At 32.8% G+C, this 20,079-nt stretch overlaps 1 protein-coding gene across 1 annotated transcript; it reads left to right on the top strand.

The window, feature by feature from the left end:
- Nucleotides 1-13,034: 13,034 nt before the first annotated feature.
- LOC105793576 (L-ascorbate oxidase homolog) lies at nt 13,035-14,884 on the top strand. The gene is given in 4 exon segments (XM_012622466.2): nt 13,035-13,158; nt 13,161-13,287; nt 13,373-14,479; nt 14,584-14,884. Coding segments are annotated over 4 exon segments (1,659 nt in total).
- The last annotated feature ends 5,195 nt before the right edge of the window (nt 14,885-20,079 follow it).

Here is a 20,079-nt window from a genome sequence, read left to right as displayed (position 1 = left end):
AAAGATGTTTAAAATTGATCAATTAAAATGAATTATTATACATTGAGATTCGGATCAGTCAGTTGATAATCGAGAAATAGGAGAAATTATAAATTAGTTCTCATGTTCTCGTTGGTTGTTGTTTTAAATAGGTAAGTTTGTATGGACTTACTTTATTAATTCTTGATATGTTTGTATTATTGTCTTTTGTAAGTTAGAAATGTTACATATATATATAAAGTTTATGGCATCAAATAGATTAAATCGTATATCTGAAATATATGATAAATGGGAATAGATTTGGAGTATTGAGTGAGCGTGAAATTTCTATATAATTGAATGATGTGTAATTGATGATATCATACGTTTTAAAATATACTTGGATTGCTTTTTTTAAATAAAAAACATGTATCTGATTGTAGAGATTGAGTTGGTATGAATACGATATTAGTGTTGTGCGAATATGAAACAACTATATGATATGATGATATATATGGAATGATGTTACAGTGATTAAAATGTTATTAACATAGTGTTAAGGCTTGTGTGAACTTAGTGGATCGCAAAGATACGAATGACATGTCATTAGGGTTTATATTCAGTAGGTACTATGTACCGGTGTTGGCTATGTACCATTTATATTCAGCAGATACTATGTGTTGGTGTTGGCTATTACGACATTTTTATACAGCAGATACTTTGTATCGGTGATTGATACCTTACCGATGGTTGAGATCTAGAATGTGTTGTGGATTCTCAACAACTTGTGTGAACAACATCGAGTACAAGTTAATGTCTCGATTTACACCTTGTGTAAGCAATCTTATCCCGTGTATCCAAAGTAAATTTACTATAGTTCTCTAGGCGTAAAGAATAATTAAATAAATACGATATGAATAGAAAGATTAAATGTGAAATAAGTTGTTATATGTCTGAGTTGAGTATGTTTAAAAAGATAGAACGTGAATTAAATTATTATTTTGTCAAATGAGCATGGTCAGTATGTGATATGAATAAGAACTTAAATATATACATTTATTAATTGAGTATGAATTGGATTTCATATATTACGCTTGTAACAACTTATTTTTAGTGAAATCGAGCAGTGGTTTCAAAGACAACAAATCTAATGTCAAAATTTTATTTTATTATTTTTTGCCTATAGCATGATAGTATCTTGTATAAAAAGTTCGTTAAGAAATTTTCTTGTTTACATGCTCAATTTGATAAAAGGACTAAATCACGTAAAGTGCAAAAGTTGAGTTCTAGTAGCTAAAAGTATTAAATAGCTATAGAAATTTAATGTAAAAGTCCTTATATGATAATTAGACAATAAATAGTGATAGTGGATATACATGGCTAAACATTTGTGTAATTTTTAAAGTCTTTAAAGGTTAAATAAGTAAATTAATTAATAATGACAAAATAACTTAAACAAAATTTTATCCATCGTCTTCATTTTGAATTTTCGACCAATTTTTCTAAGGAACCCATAGCTAGGGTTCGTCCAAGCTTCATTTGCTCTTATGTAAGTGATTTTTGTCCCATTTTAATGATTTCTACGTTTTCAGGATCGTTGTAGCTTAATCTAGCCAGTCCGGGGACTAATTTGTGAAATTGTTAAACTATTAGGGTTTTACCGTTGATGCATGTACATGAGTATTGAAGTTTGATGTTAGAAAATGGATGGTTGTTGTTAGATAAACAACTTTTGTAAATGAATTTTTGGTGAAATTGTCAAATAGGGGCGAAATTAAAAAATAGAAAATTATACATGGTGAAATTTTGAAATAAATTAAATGTAGCATATGCTAGGGAACTAGTTGATATTCGACCATAATGGGTTGTGGTGAAATTTCATAACATTCCATTTTTGTGGGCTAGAGACTAAATTGCAAAAAAATTAAAAGTATAGGGGAAAAATAGTAATTTTGCCAAAAAATGATTTTGGGCTAAATTGAATGAGTTATTTATTAAATTGAGTTAAATTTATCCGTATAGATGAAGACAAACCTCGTACGACATTAGATCGGGTCAAAGAGAAAATCTTAGATTAATCGCCTCTGTATATAAGTATACTCGTTGAGGTAAGCTTGTGTAATTAAATCGTGTTTATCTATTTTTGTTTGATTTATACATGTGTTGTGAAATGTCATACATATATATCGATTGCATATCCAACGACGTACGATAATTATCGAGCCCCGTTTGAACCTTAGAAATACGTAAGATACAAATGACATGTCATTAGGGTTTTCATGATTTGGATGTTGGTCCTGAACGTCCTACCGATGGCTGAGGTCCGACATGTGTTGCGGATACTCCACAGATCGTGTGAGCATCATTATGTAGCTACATTCTGACCCAGAGTTCATGAGAGCATACCGATTTACAGCTCGTGAGAGCATACTGATTCACAGCTCGTGTGAGCATACATGTACAGGATTTGATGGATTATAGTTATATGATTTAGCACACTATGTGTGAGCTATCTCAGGTATCTGACGGTATTCTAAATGGTTCAACGGGCATTATTCTGATATAAAATCGTAAGGGTTCGTTACGGACTAATACAGGAATACATATGAATTATATGGAAATGTTGTTACATGGTATTTTGGAATGGAAATGGATAATACATGTATATGAAACATAACTATTTGATGTGCTCATCCATGTTTACTTGGTTTATGTATACATGGCTAACTTGTTTGATGAATATGCATAGGCTTTGGCCAAATTATGGTTGGAATATGCTATGTTACTTACCAAATTTGTTATTAAATGGTAATTTATGTTCTACGATATATAAACTTACTAAGCATTAAATGCTTACTTTGTTTTATTTTCCATGTTTTATAGTGGATCGGAAGCTCGTTTAGGTTGGAAGCTTGTCAAAGCTACATCACACTATCCATCGGCTCTTTTGGTACTTTCAGTTCTTTAATTTTGGTTATAATGACATGTATAGGTATTTTGGCTAATGTTGGCCTATATATTTTATTATATATATGGCCATTTGATTTGGCTTGTGTTTGACAGATTTTGGTATGCATATAAGTAGCATTGACATGGTTGATGTGTAGCTTGTTTTATGTTTGAATAATGAAAGGTAAAATGATAGCTAAATGTGTTTTGTGATATGATGAATTTGTGGTGAATTGGTACTATAGTGTACATGACTTATATGGTAACTTGGTGCTAGTTTAGAATGACATATTTGGTACCAATTGAGAAGTTTGATATGTAAACTAAATGGCATGAATTGATGCAAATATGCTTAGTAGTTAGTTGATTATTTGGCCAAATAGAGTACATGTTAATATATGTTTTAATGTTGTCATTTGAGGTGCCTAAGGGCATATTGGTTGTATAATGTTGTACCATGTGTATATGACTTGTTTATGCTTGGATGCCTTGTTATGGCTTGTAAGTATGTGCAATGTTGAGTATAGGTACATGGCAAATTGGGTGAGAAAAATGGCTTGTAAAATGGCCTACTTTTGTCCACACGAGTAGAGACACAGGTATGTGTCCCCTGTAGCTTTCAAAGGGTTGCAAGTCAGGCTGTTACACGGCTTAGCACACGGGCGTGTGGCTTGGCTATGTGATGTCAGTGAGTTGCATGGGCACGAACACGAGCTGGGACACGGCCGTGTGTCCCTACTTCGAATGCCCACACAACAGTGTGACCCCTACAGTGTTGAAAATAGTCTTTGTTTCTTGAAAAATTCTTTGAGTTTCTGATGTAGTTCTAACTTGTTTCTAACATATATTTAGGGCCTCAAGGGCTCATATAAAAGACAATATGTATGATTTGACTTGGTTTTAATATGCTTATTGATATGATATGAAATGTTTTAAATTTCTGTCCGTTTGAATTGTAAACTCTGGTAATGCTCCGTAACTCAATTCCGACAACGGATACAGGTTAGGGGTGTTACAATGCTATATTGAATTTTTGTACTTATATATGTGAGTTGTTTAATAAAGGTTTGATGTTTGAGTAAACTATTAATTTGGCCCTTTTATGGAAATGAATATGAAAGTAAAAGGATGCCACATTGAATACCGATTTGATTTAATTGATTGAATTCTTTTAAGGTTAAGGTATGTTGTGTAAATTTCTTACGAGCTTACTATGCATTTATAATGCTTATCTTTTTTGCTTTTCTGTCTCTGTATAGGTTATTTTTGTGGAATGCATCAGTTGGATCAATTTGAAGCTCAAACTATCCAACCTCTAATTTGCTAGTCTTTTAATTGTTCCAGACTCGGTTATGTGACATGTAATTAGGATTGGATTTGTACTTATATTATTTTGAATGATTATAAGTTTTGTCTAATGACGATATTGATTTGGGATGATTTGGTAAGTTGTTCATAAGTGTGCGTAAATTAGCATTTTGGTAAGCCATGTTTGAGGCAAATGAATAGTTAAGTTTTATTATTCCATAGGTTGATATATTATGTTTGGATCGATAGGTTTGCTTGGCTTTGAAGGTGATTTGGTAGTGTAAGTTTTGGTTAATGGTTATGATATGCATATAATACTTGTACTTGATGACTATATGATTAGAGTATAAGTCTTGTTGAGAGTTTATATTCATTTGAATGGTGATATTTGGATCTAACTTGTGCTAGCATCTTGGAGTTTGCATGGTTTGAAATTAAAGGTACATATGCATGCATAATGGTCAATGTTGGATATTTTAATGTCTTGTTTGAATGGTGTGAAAAGCTAGTAAAGTTTTATGTAATCTTTGTGTTTGTGGTGCCAATTGTGGCATATTGGTTGAATGCATAATTGGACATGTTTTGCAATGTTTTTGTGTAGGTTTGAATGTTCTTATATATATCATTTGAGCCTTTGGTTGTCTTGACATGAAATAGACACATAATGACATGTTTTGTACCATACGGTTGCGTGTCACACACGCGATGGTGACACAACCGTGTGTCTACTAGTTAATAAGATGAATTAGAACCACTCGGTTCCTGATTGTCACACAGGCTGGCCACACGCCTGTGTGAGTACTATAGATTTGGTCATTTAGGTTTCACACGGTCTTAGTTTGTTACACGGCCCAACCGTACGGCATTGTGACTTTTGATGAAATTTGTAGTTTAGTCCACACGGCTTCAGAGAGTTACATGGCCTGGACACACGGTAGTGTGACCCCTGTTTTGTATAATTGATCCTGTAATTTTGAAAATGTTACAAATTAGTCCTATTTAAATTCTAGTTTGATACTAAAGCATATGTAAGATTGTATAAGGCCCAACCAAAAATTTTATATTTGGTAATTATGCATTGAATTGTTTATCATTGTATGATTCATGTTTAATGTGAATGTTAATTGTGTATTTTTGAAGAAATTCCATGTTGATTTGAAAATATCGATGTAAATTGAATGTGTTTTGTTTCAAATTTAACTATAGCACTTCGTACCTCAAGTCTGACGGTCGGACCGAGTAAGGGTTGTTACAATTATGTAAGGCAATTTATCACCTCAATGCTTATGAAGCACAATAAAACCCCGTATTCATATTAATCTATACTTACATCTTCATTAAACAATTTCTTTGACTTATGTACATTAGCATTTAATTCTTATATTGACATTGAACCATTACTTCTAAATATTATCAATTTTAACATAAACAAAGTAAAAATGGTTCCTTGAATGCTTACCTTTCTTTGAATGAGAAAAGCCACAAAAATCCTCTACTCTACTAGTCCAAGACCTCTCTTTTCTTACTTAAAACTCCAACACCCATTTATCAACTATTTTCTTCAAAATGTGTAACACATAAAATACAAAAATTATGCTCATGAAGAAATTACGCTTAGTAACCTTAGATAATCATGGTAGAGACAATAAAATATAGTTTCTTACCTTTGTTCTTCACTTTCTCACTCTAATTTAAGCTTTCACTCTCTAGCTCTTGAAACCTTTTGCTTCCAATGATGAAGGTGTGATAGAATCAAGCTTAAAAAAGGTTTTATACAATATCTTAATAAGAAAACAACTTGGGTAGTGACAACCTCGTGGTGAGAGGTGAGAAAAGATGAGAAAACTCAAAGAGAAAAATTTTCCCTTCTTCCATGGAGGGGGATGACAAAAAAAAGGGAAAAGATGAAGGCTATTCATCTATTCTTTCTTCTTTTACCAAAAAGCTAGTTAAAGTCAACACAAAATTTAAATGAACGACTCGCATTTTTTCATACTTTAAAATTTCCAAATCTATGGCCACCAATAATCCTCATCTCTACACATATTAAAAATTCAATAATTTTCAATATAATACTCATGAGAAGTCTCAAAATATCTTTTAATGGAGAATTTACACTTTTAGTGTAACAGCCCGAATTTGGGCCTAGTGGGAACAATGGTTTCGGGACTACAAATTTGACGATGAAAACTTTATTTTTTATTATATTTTTATGGTCTACAATTTCATGGAATGATTTCATGAAAATTTCGTCCGAAAATTTCGACGTTTGGGCACTCAATTTAGTCAAAAGGACTAAATTGTAAAAAGTGCAAAAGTTGAGTTCTACATGTTAAAGGTGTCTAATTATTATGAAATTTTAAATTGGAGGTCCTTAAATAGTAATTAGACCATTGGTTAAATTATGGACAAAAATGGACATGAGATAAATAGGATATTTTTAAGTTAGGGGCATTTTGGTAATTTGGTAATTAAATGGACAAAAAGACAAAATAAAAGCCAAAAACCCTTGTCCATCTTCTAGCTTGGACAAATATAGCAAGGGGGAAGCCATGGTTAGGGATTTCAAGCTTCCAAGCTCAATAGTAAGTCCGTTTTGCCCAGTTTTTAATGCTCTTTACGTTTTTGAAGTCCTCGTAACACGATCTCTCTATTTCTACCATTTACTTGAGCTAGGGTTGAGATTTGAAAATTTACCCATATGTGAGATGCATGTGTTTTTATGTTTAATGGTAGAATATGAATGTTTGGTGTGTAGTAAACGATTTTTACTAAGTGATTTTCGGTGAAAATATCTAAAAGAACTAATTTGTAAAAGTAATAAAAATGTGTGTAAATGTGTGATTAAGTGAGAATTGTGGATTTCTATAGTCATAAAATGGTTCGGCTAGGCCAAAAATGTAAGGAAATTGAATAAAAATTATTTTATGAGCTTAGGGGTAAAATCATAGTTTTGTGAAACTTTAGGGGCAAAAATATAATTTTGCAAAAGTATGATTTTGTACTAAATTGAATAATGTGAGTGTTAAAAAGTTAAATGTGTTATTATAAATCAAGAAAGATGAGAAATTGACTTTGATTAGTGAAAAAGTGAAATTATGGAAGAATACATTTAGCAACAAAACAGTTTAGACAGCAATAGTTGTGTGACTTTGAAAAATCACCAAAAATGGTGATTTTTGAATTAGAGGCTGAATAATATATGAAATTAAATCTGAATGAACCTATTTTCACATAAAATATATAGAGAAAGAAAAAGAGTTTTATATTATGAGATATTTTAATGTTAGTGAGATAGGGCCAGAATGATTTCGAAATCCCCTGTTTGGACATTGGAAAATCAATAAAAATTTTACAAAAACAATTATGGGCTAAAATTAATTAATTTTGTACAATGAAATAATTAATTTTTAGTGAAGAGGGGTTAGAACTGTCGAGCAGTGAAACATGGAGAACTTTAATGAATAAAATGTACTTATTGGATAAGGTAAAAATTCTAAAAATTTTATGGTAAGAAGATATGTGAGCCTAGTTCCAAGGAAATTAACAGATCTTAATTTGGAGTTCTGTAGCTCGAGATATAAATAAATTAGTCACTCTGACTCAGATAAACAACTTAAATTTACATACAGGAAAATAGTGAAAGTATGGATAATGTTGTTTAAGTGTGTTATACACGTTAAGGTTGTGAAATAGAGAGGAGGAGGAGGAAAATTGGAAAAATATATGAATGGTTGATGAATAATTGGTCATATGCTCGATTATAATTGATAAATGATGAAATAGAAATTATGCTTATATTTGTGCATTATTGGTCATGGTTTAAGCTCATGTAGAAAAATAAAGTTTCATAGTATGTATGTATGATATATTTGGTATATAATTTGGCAAGAAGTAATGTCATGAATGGTTTATGAATTAACACATGTCAATAAGTTTACGGTAAATAAATGCAATATTTCAATAAATATTATTAATGTTGTTATTTTCCAACAATTATGTACTTATTTCATGAAATTATTTAATGTTGACTCAAGTACGAGATGAAAGAGAATCAGTGATAAAAAGTCCTGTTGAAACATTAGGAATGTATCCTATACAAATGTCATGACATTAAAAGAATGAGATCCCATGTAAGACCATGTCTGGGACATGGCATTAATGAGGTTGTGAAAGGTCCCACGCAAAACCATGTCTGGGACATGACATTGTCACCTAGATGAGAGGTCCCCTGTAACACCATGTCTGGGACATGGCATGGGCACCGATATGAGAACTCCCATGTAAGACCATATCTGGGATATGAAATTGGCAATATAGGAAACATCCCATGTAAGACCATGTCTGGGACATGGTTTTGGCATATTATTATCAGACAGGAGACCCGAGTATCTTTAGTATTCCAAGTGGTTCAACGGGCTAGTAAATAGACTATATTACATGAAAGTTCAGGTAAAATCATAATAAATAGATTCAAGTGAGTTATAAGGGTTAAGAATATCTCAGTTATCAGTTTAGAAAGAAATTTCAGCAAGGGAGGAAGGCTTTGGCCAAGTTGTGGCTGAATTGTGCCATGTTAAACTTATAAGTTATGCATTGTATTGATATGTTTATGTTTTGTGTATTATGCATAGGAACGGGTGTCGAAAGGAAATGAAATAGTAAGTTCATACTTGAAGGGTAAAATGACGAAAAAGGGGATGATGAGTTGAATTGATGTTATTTAAGCTAGAGTGATATTTTCATTGCAAAATTGAGAATTTCATAAATGTGTTAATGAATGATATAATCGATATACGTTGAGTTGAATGGTAAATACATATTAGTATTGAACTTCATGACATTGAATTGTACGTTAAATAATTTTGAAAGTTTTAATTTAGATGAAATTTTATAACTTTGTTAAATACGTTTACAAGTGTATGTGTTTTGGTAATGCTTCGTACCCTATTCCGGTGTCGAATACGGGTAAGGGGTGTTACATTAGTCTTTTTCTTTTATCACTTCACTTAATAATTTCCAATATGCATGTAACACTTTAAATCGCCACATAAGATTATAAAGGTTTATAATACTATCCAACCATGCAAGAAATACATTTTAATCATTTATAGGCTAAAAATGGAAAATTTATAATTTGGTACTTGTACTTTTCATTTTATTAAATTTAGTCCAATTTTTCTTCTTGATACAAATACATATTGTCGCTAGTGAATATGATATGCGGATTGCGCAATTATACACATCGAATAAGTAATAAAGTGATGAGTGAGTATCGTTCCCACGAGGATTGGACATATATAATTTGGTCGAGTTATTAGAGTTAGGCTTGATTAATGCTAAGGCAAAATAATAGTGAGAATGTAGTGGCAAAATGAAAGAATGATACTGTATAAAATGTGCAAACAAAACAATTAAACTAAACAAGAATGTCATGACAAACCACTATAGAAAAGAAAATTAAGGAATTGCAATGTTGATTAGGACGGCTGGGATTATTGATGCATTTACCTTCTCTAACTATTAATGCCACAACAAAGTCCTGAATAGTTTACTGCTCGACAGGTTTCTATAGTAGTCTACTTCTTTCAAGAGAAAAACCTTGGGTTACCTCCTCTAAAGCACTATATGTCTATAGACTTGAGTTCTATTACCACTAATATCTTCTACCTTCTTTCTAGGAGGCAAGGCTCTATGTCTAAAGGTTGCTATGAATGAATAGTCTATCATTCACCCATATTATCCAATGTCTATCTAGTTAACCTAACCCTATCGAAATTAAGTTATCTTTAATAACCTGCTGCACATTTGTCAATGCACAACCTGTATATAACACGAAATACCATTGGATAAAACAACAAAATAATTCCAACATAAACTGTAAACATTAATAGAAATTAAAAGATCAACAAAGTAATCCCGAGCCTAAAAGATTTAGCTCACAGCTAGGCAAATCAAGTTCAAGTTTAATGCAGTAATCAACATCATCTTTAAGAAATAAGTTCTAAAAAAATACCTAGGAATCAAAGAAGAAAATCTGAGATGATAGCTTTTGCCTATCCAGCTTTTAACACCGGTAGCGCAATGTCTTGCTGCTGCTAAAGATAATGAAATTATTTTCTCCTTCTTCAACCGCCTCCCTTCTTGGTCCTTCCCTCTTCTTTTCTATTAAAAGGTGCTCCTCTAATCTTTCTATCAAAAACTCTCCTTTTTCTAGGGTTCCCCTTTTTGCTTTTATTGGTTTGACCTTTTAAGGTAGGTCCATCACCAAGCAAGTCCTCCCCACAGGCAATTAAAAGCAACATGTAGTAACACTTAAGCACAAATTAAGCTCTTTAATGCAATGCTCTAAAAATACTAAAGCAATATCCTAAAATGCAACTAAAGTCACCTAAGTAAAAGTAATTAACTAAGCCTAAGGGCATAAAAAATAACTATTTTCAAGAGTTATCACATATCCCATGTCAACTTAATATCAAGAATTGATCATCAACAATAATTTATTTACAATTAAGTCTTCATACTCTTCCAACTTTTCAATTTAGTCTTTTTTCTACAATTCCACACCCAAAATTTACTTCTTTGATTTCCAACTATATATCATTATAATTCCTTAAAAAATTCTCTTTAGTGGTCTCATTTTTGAATTTTCTTAGAATTTCACTTTAGCCTGAAACAATACCACTTAATATACGTGAAAATTGAGGGGGGAGGTTAGCAAAAAAAATTATTTTTTAATGACTATGGTTGGTTAGTCATGTCAAATCCCATGCAACCATTGAAATGTTCCAATTTAATTATATGCCATATAATGCACACATAAATATTAAATAATTTTGAAGTGTATAAGGAAATATTCCAAATAAATTTAGGTTGTAAGTTCTTCGTTGCTTTGAATGGGATTTCATCGACCTTTTAAAAATGAAATACCCTTTTCGGATTTGTAAATTCAAAATGTTAATTTTCTTTAGAAAAAAACCACAATGCTTTTATGTTGAAGGATATCATGGGGTAATTTTGATTCTAACATGGATTTGCTCGAAAATAAATAAAATAAAATAAGTTTTGCCTTGTAAATATCCCATAATATTTAAATGCCAAAATATAATTTTATATTTTTAAATTTAAGACATGATGTATTTAATAAGGTATCAAGTTTTGAGCGTCATAAAGAAACTAAACCTTCTCACTTGAGAATTCATTTTCCTTAATTTTAAAGTAGACCCAATATTTTCTTTTTAAAACTTTTTCAAATTTTTTTATAAAAGTGATTTTATAGGTGATTGATTGCACTTAAAAAAAATTAGTGGCCACTCTCTTTTTAATGTAAATATCATATATAATCATAATTAAAAATATTTTATTTTTCAAATTGGTGAAGTTAATTTTAAATATGACAACAAATATGTGATCAAAAGAGTTTCTACAATATCCCAATATTAATGGTGATGATTTGGATCAAAACTCTAATGGATTTATTCTCGTCAAACTAGCTTAATTCATGAAGATTGAAGTAGCTATATATTAAATGTCATACATACAATTTTAGTGTAAAATTAAGAAAATTCAATATGTTTATTTTGAGGAACAATAGTCAGTGGAATTTTAGTGTAGAATTAAGAGAGCTCAATATGTTCATTATGAGGTAGTGAGTGAAGTTATTGAGTATTCAAGCTGTGTTATCAACTTTTGACTAAGCTTTCTTTGATAAAAGAATTAGTGTGAAGAGTCTAATCACTATAATTGTATAGGAGTGAGGTTGCAATGAGTGTAAGTGAAATTGAGCTTAAATCATCTCTTGTATTGTGCAAATTATAATAGATTTCTATTAGACAAGGCCTAACACACGTAGGATTGGTTGTGTTACTTGTTTTACTTTTCCAGTTGTAAGTTGTTTATATAAGTTGCAATTCATCATAACAAATTAAACAACAGCTCAGCTCTAACAAATATGACAACAAAGCCAAACTTTCTCATGGAAGAGATACTACTTGTAAAAACTCATAAAATAAACATGATTCTATCTAAAATGGTCAATAAATTCTAACACATAAAACTGTTGATTGGGTTTTAATTTACTTTGACATTATTATTGCAACAATCATTAAGGTTGAGCTTGAACACACTTAAGCATGTATTATTTTTGAATTTAAGATTTGGAAGATTCACAAGTAGTAATAAGAATTGTTAAAAAATACAACACATAAAGATGATTTATTTAGAAAGTTACCCTTGATATTTTATTAGAAGTTTTTTTATTGTTTTTATTCTTTAATGAAATAGTTTTTATCAAAATAGTAACATTGAATAATAAAATTTGAAATATTTAATTTTTTTTGGGCGGGGCTGGGAGAGGAGAGAAGGGATTGTATAAAACTGTGATTCCACATCATCTCTATCCCTTTCCAATAAGAAAATTACAAATCAGATTTCTCCTTCTAATTTTTAACATTTTTAGTCGGATTTAAATTTTTTTAGGAGAAAATTACTGAAAATTAAGAAGAAAAATCTGAATTATCATTCTCCCATTCGAAAGAGATTGGGATGATGTAAAATCACAATTTTATACAATCCTTTCTCAACGAGAGGAAGGGCGTAAAGTAAGGATAGAGAGTAATTAAGGACATGGAAATTTACGGTAGTCGAATAGAGGAAAATAATTGGTATGGGAACGGATTCCCTTCTATAAATGGTACTACCCTATAAACCGATGTAGTTCTCGTATCAATGCCTCTACTAGAGGATCTTAAGCAGTTGTAGCTCGGAAATTTCATCTGAAAGACGTTATTATAAAAAAGGCAAGCTAAGAGAGAAAAGCAATGGGTGGAAGAGTGATGTTACCATTGTTGTTATGCCTCTCGGCAGCAGGACCACCGCTGCTTGTCCAAGGTGGTGATCCTTACCTTTTCTTTACTTGGAATGTCACCTATGGTTCAATCTCACCCTTGGCACCCCCCAGCAAGGCATTCTAATCAACAATCAATTCCCCGGACCAAATATCAACTCTACCACCAACAACAACATTGTCATCAATGTCTTCAATTATCTTGATGAGCCATTCCTTTTGACATGGTAAGTAACTTGATGATAAAATATTCTTTTTATTTATTTGATTATTTAATGGATAATTTATTTTATATGATGGAACTTGTTGTAGGAATGGCATACAACATAGGAAGAACTCGTGGCAGGATGGTGTGCTTGGAACCAACTGCCCCATTCCCCCTAAGACAAATTACACCTATCGCTTTCAGGTAAAGGACCAAATCGGTAGCTACATGTATTACCCCGTGACAGCTATGCATAAGGCAGTTGGAGGTTTTGGTGGCCTTCGTATTAATAGTCGACTTCTCATTCTAGTCCCATGCGATGATCCAGCTGATGATTACACCATCCTGGCAGGTGACTGGTTTAGCAAAGGACACATTGCAATCAAGAAAATCCTAGATAGTGGTCGAAACCTTGGTAGATGTGACGGTGTCCACATTAATGGAAAAGTTGCAAAAGGTGATGGCAAAGATGAACCTCTCTTCACCATGGAGCCTGGAAAGACCTATAAGTATAGAATTTGCAATGTTGGAATCAAAACAACTCTCAACATACAGTTTCAAGGCCACAACATGAGACTGGTTGAGATGGAGGGTTCCCACACAATGCAATCTATGTACGACTCCCTTGATGTGGATGTTGGACAATGCTATAGTGTGCTTATGACGGCCAACCAAGAACCCATGGATTACTATGTTGTGGCCTCTACCCGATTTACAAGACAAATGGTTACTGCCACCGGCATCATCCGCTACACAAACGGCAAGGGAGTGGCTTCATCTAAGCTACCTCCACCACCTACAAGTTGGGCTTGGTCACTCAATCAATTTCATACCTTCCGTTGGAATCTCACTACTAGCGCTGCCAGGCCTAATCCTCAAGGCTCCAACCATTATGGTTCTATTAACATTACTCGTACCATAAAACTAATTAACACTGCTGGTAAATTAAATGACAAACTCCGATATGCCATTAATGGAGTCTCGTATGTCGAGCCATCCACTCCATTAAAACTTGCGGAATACTATAACGTTGTTGATAAGGTTTTCAAGTATGATAACATTGTTGACGACCCACCAGCTGAGATATCAAAAATCACTCTAGATCCTATTGTTCTCAACTTGACATATCGAGATTTTATAGAAATCATCTTCGAGAATCATGAAAATGCCATTCAATCATGGCACTTGTCTGGCTATTCATTCTTTGTAGTGGCGTAAGTGTTGGCACTACTTACTAATAATATAGTTCGTACATAATTAGTTTCTTTCTTTTCTTTCTTTCAAAGCTAAACTATGTTTTGGGGCTCACTCCTTTCAGCATCGAGACTGGAACTTGAAGTCCTAAGAAGAGAAAGAACTACAAACTTCTTGACACAGTTAGCAGGCACACTATTCAAGTGTTCCCACAATCCTGGGCTGCTATCCTTTTGACTTTTGACAACTGTGGAATGTGGAACATCAGGTCTGAGATATGGGACAGGCACTACGTTGGGCAGCAGCTTTATGTTAGCGTTCTCTCCTCTGCAAGTTCCCTTAAGGATGAGTACAACATGCCCGATGACTCACCGCTTTGCGGAATTGTGGAAAGCATGCCAAAGCCTCAACCATGCAACGTTTGAGGTCATTAATCATCCATATAAATATTAGTTCCATTTCCATTTCAAGTATCTAGGGAACTCCATCCATTGTTTTTACCTTTGTATAACTCGTAGTATGCTAATATTTTATAGAAACAGTGAAGAATAAATAGTAAGATTAATATGAAGCACACCCGTAGCAGTTGAGTTAAAAAAACTCGAGTAGAAAACTGCCATGTATATAATAATTTCCTTATTCTGTTTATACAGTTTCAACTCCTCTAGTTATGGATAGGATATTGTCCTAAATAGAATTCATATGTGAAATTGATTTCTCATTTTAACTAACTTTAGCTAACATTCTTGTTTATGTAGATTTCTAATGTAATTTTCAGAGAAAGTAAAACAATTTGAAGTACCGATCAAGTCTGTATTACTTTAATTTTTGGACGCTAGGATTCTTCCTAAACGTAAAAAGAATTTCTGGATAATTTTCAACGAATTCAGTAAAAATCCAAAATATATCCCTGTTAATTACAAAAGAGAATTATGGGATGTCGTGATATACCCCTAAAGTTACCGTGAGTATGAGCATACCGCCTTCGATGTCGCGACACTGGTCCTATATGATAAATACTTACAAGTCAGGGGTGTTTTGGTTTGCACAATCAAATATTAAACACGAGAGAGTCATCTGACCTAGGGTGTTTGGATGACGACAACCATAACTCTATAAATAGACTCATTAACACTTGTGATGGACAACTTTTCATATTGTAGAATTTTCTTTATAGTTTCACGTTTTAGTTTTTCCCTTTTCTTAGGTTTTAGGTTATTTTCAGTTTTGCATTTGTCGAGAGATCTGATTTGTGGAACTCAATTAACTCTTTGTGGATTCCATGCTTCAATTAAATACAATTTAGGCTTCTTTTAAGCCTTTGTATCTTGATTTACTATTCATGTTCATCTTTTATATCAATTTTATTATGTTTTTGAGATCCATGAAAAACTAACCCTCTTCTAGGGGATTAACGAGTGGAGGTACGATTAATTGATTATTGTGCAGGGTTTTTTTAACGATTTAGCTATTCGGGAAAGGAAGAATTTAAACCCTAGGCTTGACGACCCTAGGAAGCCATTTAGGCGAGAATTAACCTAAAATGAGTATGACCTATCCATGAACACCTTTAAACCGAACCAGTTTGGACTATGAGGTCGAGAGATAAATAGTTCTTGCTGACTCGTTATTCTAGTGGAAGATCGAGAGATCCTGCTAGGGTAATGACTAGTTGATTGAACAGGGAACTCAATGCAACAATTAGTTATGATTACTGAAGCGAGCTAGTCACCCATGCTCATATCTGATGAAGTTTTCATAGCAAATTTTCCAAAGTTTTTCCATTTATATTATTTTATTCCTTTAGTTATTAAAAACACTCTCTTTGTGTTTAGTAATAATTAGCTCTATTTGTGCTTAGGTTAGGATTAATTTAGTGCTCGCCTTCTTTGGGTATAGTCCTCGGAATACTTACCTACTTCGTTGTAACTATATTACAACTTGACCCGTATACTTGCGGATACCGCCTATTTAACATATTTTGTGTAGGATTTCTACTCTGAATGTTGGTACGTCCAGAGGCGATCAAGACACGGGCTGAATGTGGGGATCAAATAGTGATGACGTTAACAGTCGTATCTTGGCAGATTTTCTCAGATTTTATTTATTACTTGGACCCAAAATATCAAGGTTATTTTAGGCATAAAGCACACCCAAAATTAGCCTATACAAAAAGGTTACTATAAACCTAATAGGGAATCAATTTTAGATCTAGCCACATAGTTTTCTTTCTTTAATTTTTAGTTTTATTTTTCTGTAGTTGGAATTCTTTTTATTCTGATGTGAAGACAATTGTGAGCAGAGAATATTTTGGAATCGCGCTTCAATATATAGTCATGAATATTCTCTTTACCCTTCTATTTTATTCTTTTATTTATATTTCATCCATTTGGCCAACTAACACTTGTATGAATATTGGAATAAATTATTATTTTTTGCTTTATATCTTGCATGTTTCAGTTATGGAACTAATTAATCGATTAAGGAATTAGTTATATAAAATTGGGTGTTTTTTCAATAGTACTTAGTATATTAGGGAGTGGTGTTGCTAGTAGAATATCTAGACAAATGAGACTGCGAGAGTAGTCTATTGAGTATAACTTGTGCCGAGCGATGAGACTGAAAGGTCACTTAGGTGGTAATCCTTAGTGAAGATGATACAAAGAGGGTATTCTTAGCTAAGGATGGTAAATACTTAATTGTTAATTAGGGATTTAATCGATCATAGGCTAGATGCTCGCATTGTTGACACTAGGAATAGGAATTTGCATTAGGTTCATTTAGGTTTAGTAATTTAGTTAGTTTAATCACTACTTTAATTTGGATTCACATTACTAACATTTACTAACATAAGATTCTCCATTCTGCAATCCCTTGGGTACGGTCTTTAGAATACTTACCAGTGTTTCGTTTTAACACTTCTATACTATAATTTCACTTGTATACTTACGGACACCGCTAATTTAATTACATGTATTTTTGGTGTGGTCTTTATACTCTAAACGATAACACGGTGAAAATTGTTATTAATTTAATTACTTTGTGAAATAAGACTAGTCGAAACATAAGCGAGTTAGATGGTGTTTTAATTTTTAATTATTTTTATTTAAATATTTTTAGATACCTTATCGACTATTTAATTTAACCATTGATGTAGTTAATGATGAATTTGATGATGATAAAAGTTGGGATGAGGAACGTTTTTTAGAGATGGGTAGGAGGTTGATCTATCATAATTTGTTGCAGTGGATTAAACTAGTTTTAATACTTCATGAGCTTGAATACGAGCAATTCTAGTATATTTTATTTAGTTTTTCTATTTTAGTTTCAATTTAATAAAAAGTTTAATTTGATTCGTTTTATGACCTTAGGGCCTAAGGGAGGACTAACATACTTAGTAAGTGTGCAGGACATCATTCAAAGGCACAAGAGCTCGAGGTTGGTCGCAATGCTGCAACATAGTAAACAAAGCACCAAAATTCCAAGATTGCCTTTAGTGTCGTGACACAGCCAGTGGATGTCACAACACACCCTTGAAGCTAAGCATGAGCTAAGTAAACTACCTTTTGATGTAGCGACACAGGCACTGGATGTTGCGACACTAGCCTTGCAAGGAAAAGAATAATGAGGTGAGGGCATTTTGGTCTGCACAATGTATTTTTATGAAAAAAGTCAGCCAACCTAGGGCTAAGAACGATGGCCAACCCTAAATATATAAATAGACTCTTTAAACACTTGTTTAAGGACAACTTTTCATAAATTAGGATTTTCTTTGAAATTTAGTTTTTAGTTCTTTTTAGACTTAGGTTTTCTTTTTAGTTATTTTAATTCATGTTCATCGACGAACCTAATTTGTGGATTCAACCAAACTCTTTGTGGATTCTGCGCTTCGTCTATTGAATACAATCAAGTTTTTTCTTTAACCTCGTATTCTTGATTTGTTTTGAATACACTTATTTTATCAAGTTTACTGTGTTTATGAAATCCCTGAGGAACTAATCTCTTATGGGGGATAGAAAGTGGTTATGTGATTAATTAATTTCTATGTAGGGTTTATTGAACAGATCAATTGCTTGGGATATGAAGAACTTAAACCCTAGGCCTAAAAACCCTAGAAAGTCATCTAGGTGGGAATTAATCCAAAATTGGTATTTCCTATCCGTAAACCCCTTACCCCAATTCGGTCTAGATTGTGGGTTTGAGAGATAAGTAGTTCTTTCTAACTCATTAGTTTAGTGGAAGAATGAGAGATCCTGGTAGGGTAACAACTAGCTGATTGACTAGAAACCCAAAATAGGAATTAGTTATGATCACTGAAGCGAGCTAATCACCCATGCCTTAGATTTGGTTTAATTACATCTTAGTTTTCCGTGTTCACTTTAGTTTGTATAGTGAATTATTTTCTTATAAAATCCACTTTCTTTTTTTATGTTTCATCGTAATATAATTTATTTAAAATATTAACTAGCTCTATTTTCGTGTAGGTTAATATTAATTTAGTGCTTGCCTCCTTTGGGTATAATCCTCAGAGTGCTCACGTACTTCGTTGTAACTATATTACAACCTGACCCGTATACTTGCGGAAACCTCTTCATTTTCATATATTTAGTTGCAGTTTTCACAGTACGTCCAGAGGTGGTCAAGTTGTTGGCACTATTGTAAGGGAGGCAACAATAGTAGATTAATTTTAATTTTTTAATTTTTATAGAATAATTAGGAATTTTTTAAATTATAGATATGAGTTTTATTTTTTTACTAACGTTTTTAGTTTTCTTTGCGGTTTCAGTGCATGACTTGAAGTAGGAGCTCACCTATAGAGCCACCCACTGATCCAAAAAGATTAATCCATAGAAATTGTCGACAGCAGCAACAAAACAATAGATGCAAAATCAACCACCTATCGCGATCAATCCACCATGAGAAAACCCGTCGTTTGACGAATTTAACGAGGCTAACATACAAGGTCCACCACTATCACAACTACCGTTAAACCTACAGATGGCACGAGAAAAGAAAACTTTAAGGGACTATGCACTACTAAATTTTGAGATGGTGCAGGGCAGCATTACAAGGCCAGCCATTACGGCTAACAATTTTGGGATAAAACCGGCCATGATCCAAATGTTCCAGAATAATATGTAATTTAAAGGAACTATGATAGAGGACCCAAACAACATGTAAAATGGTTTCTCCAACTTTGTGACACATTTAAGTTTAACAGGGTTACCGATAATGCTATTTGTCTTTGGCTATTTCGTTTCTCCTTAATTGAGAATGCCTTTTCTTGGTCAGACTCATAGACACTAGGATCAATTACGACATGGAATGAACTTGCGGAGAAATTTCTACACAAATATTTCCTCTAGCAAGATGGTCCAACGAAGAAGAGAGATCGCCACATTTAAGCAAAATGGTCCAGTCGAGGATGCGAACTACATAGGGAATAAAGTTGGAAACCTGTACTCAAACACTTACAACCCTAGTTGGAGAGACCATCCAAACCTGAGATGGGGTGAAAATCAAGGAGCAGGTAACAATTCTAATTCTGCTAAAAATAATATTTACCAACCTTCATATCCACATAAGCCTTAGAAAAGCACCAACCCAAATGACCGTACTA

Source organism: Gossypium raimondii, chromosome 8 (genome assembly GCF_025698545.1).
Source record: "Gossypium raimondii isolate GPD5lz chromosome 8, ASM2569854v1, whole genome shotgun sequence".
In the NCBI taxonomy this organism is placed as follows: Eukaryota; Viridiplantae; Streptophyta; class Magnoliopsida; order Malvales; family Malvaceae; genus Gossypium; species Gossypium raimondii.
This window is presented reverse-complemented; position numbering and strand designations above follow the sequence as displayed.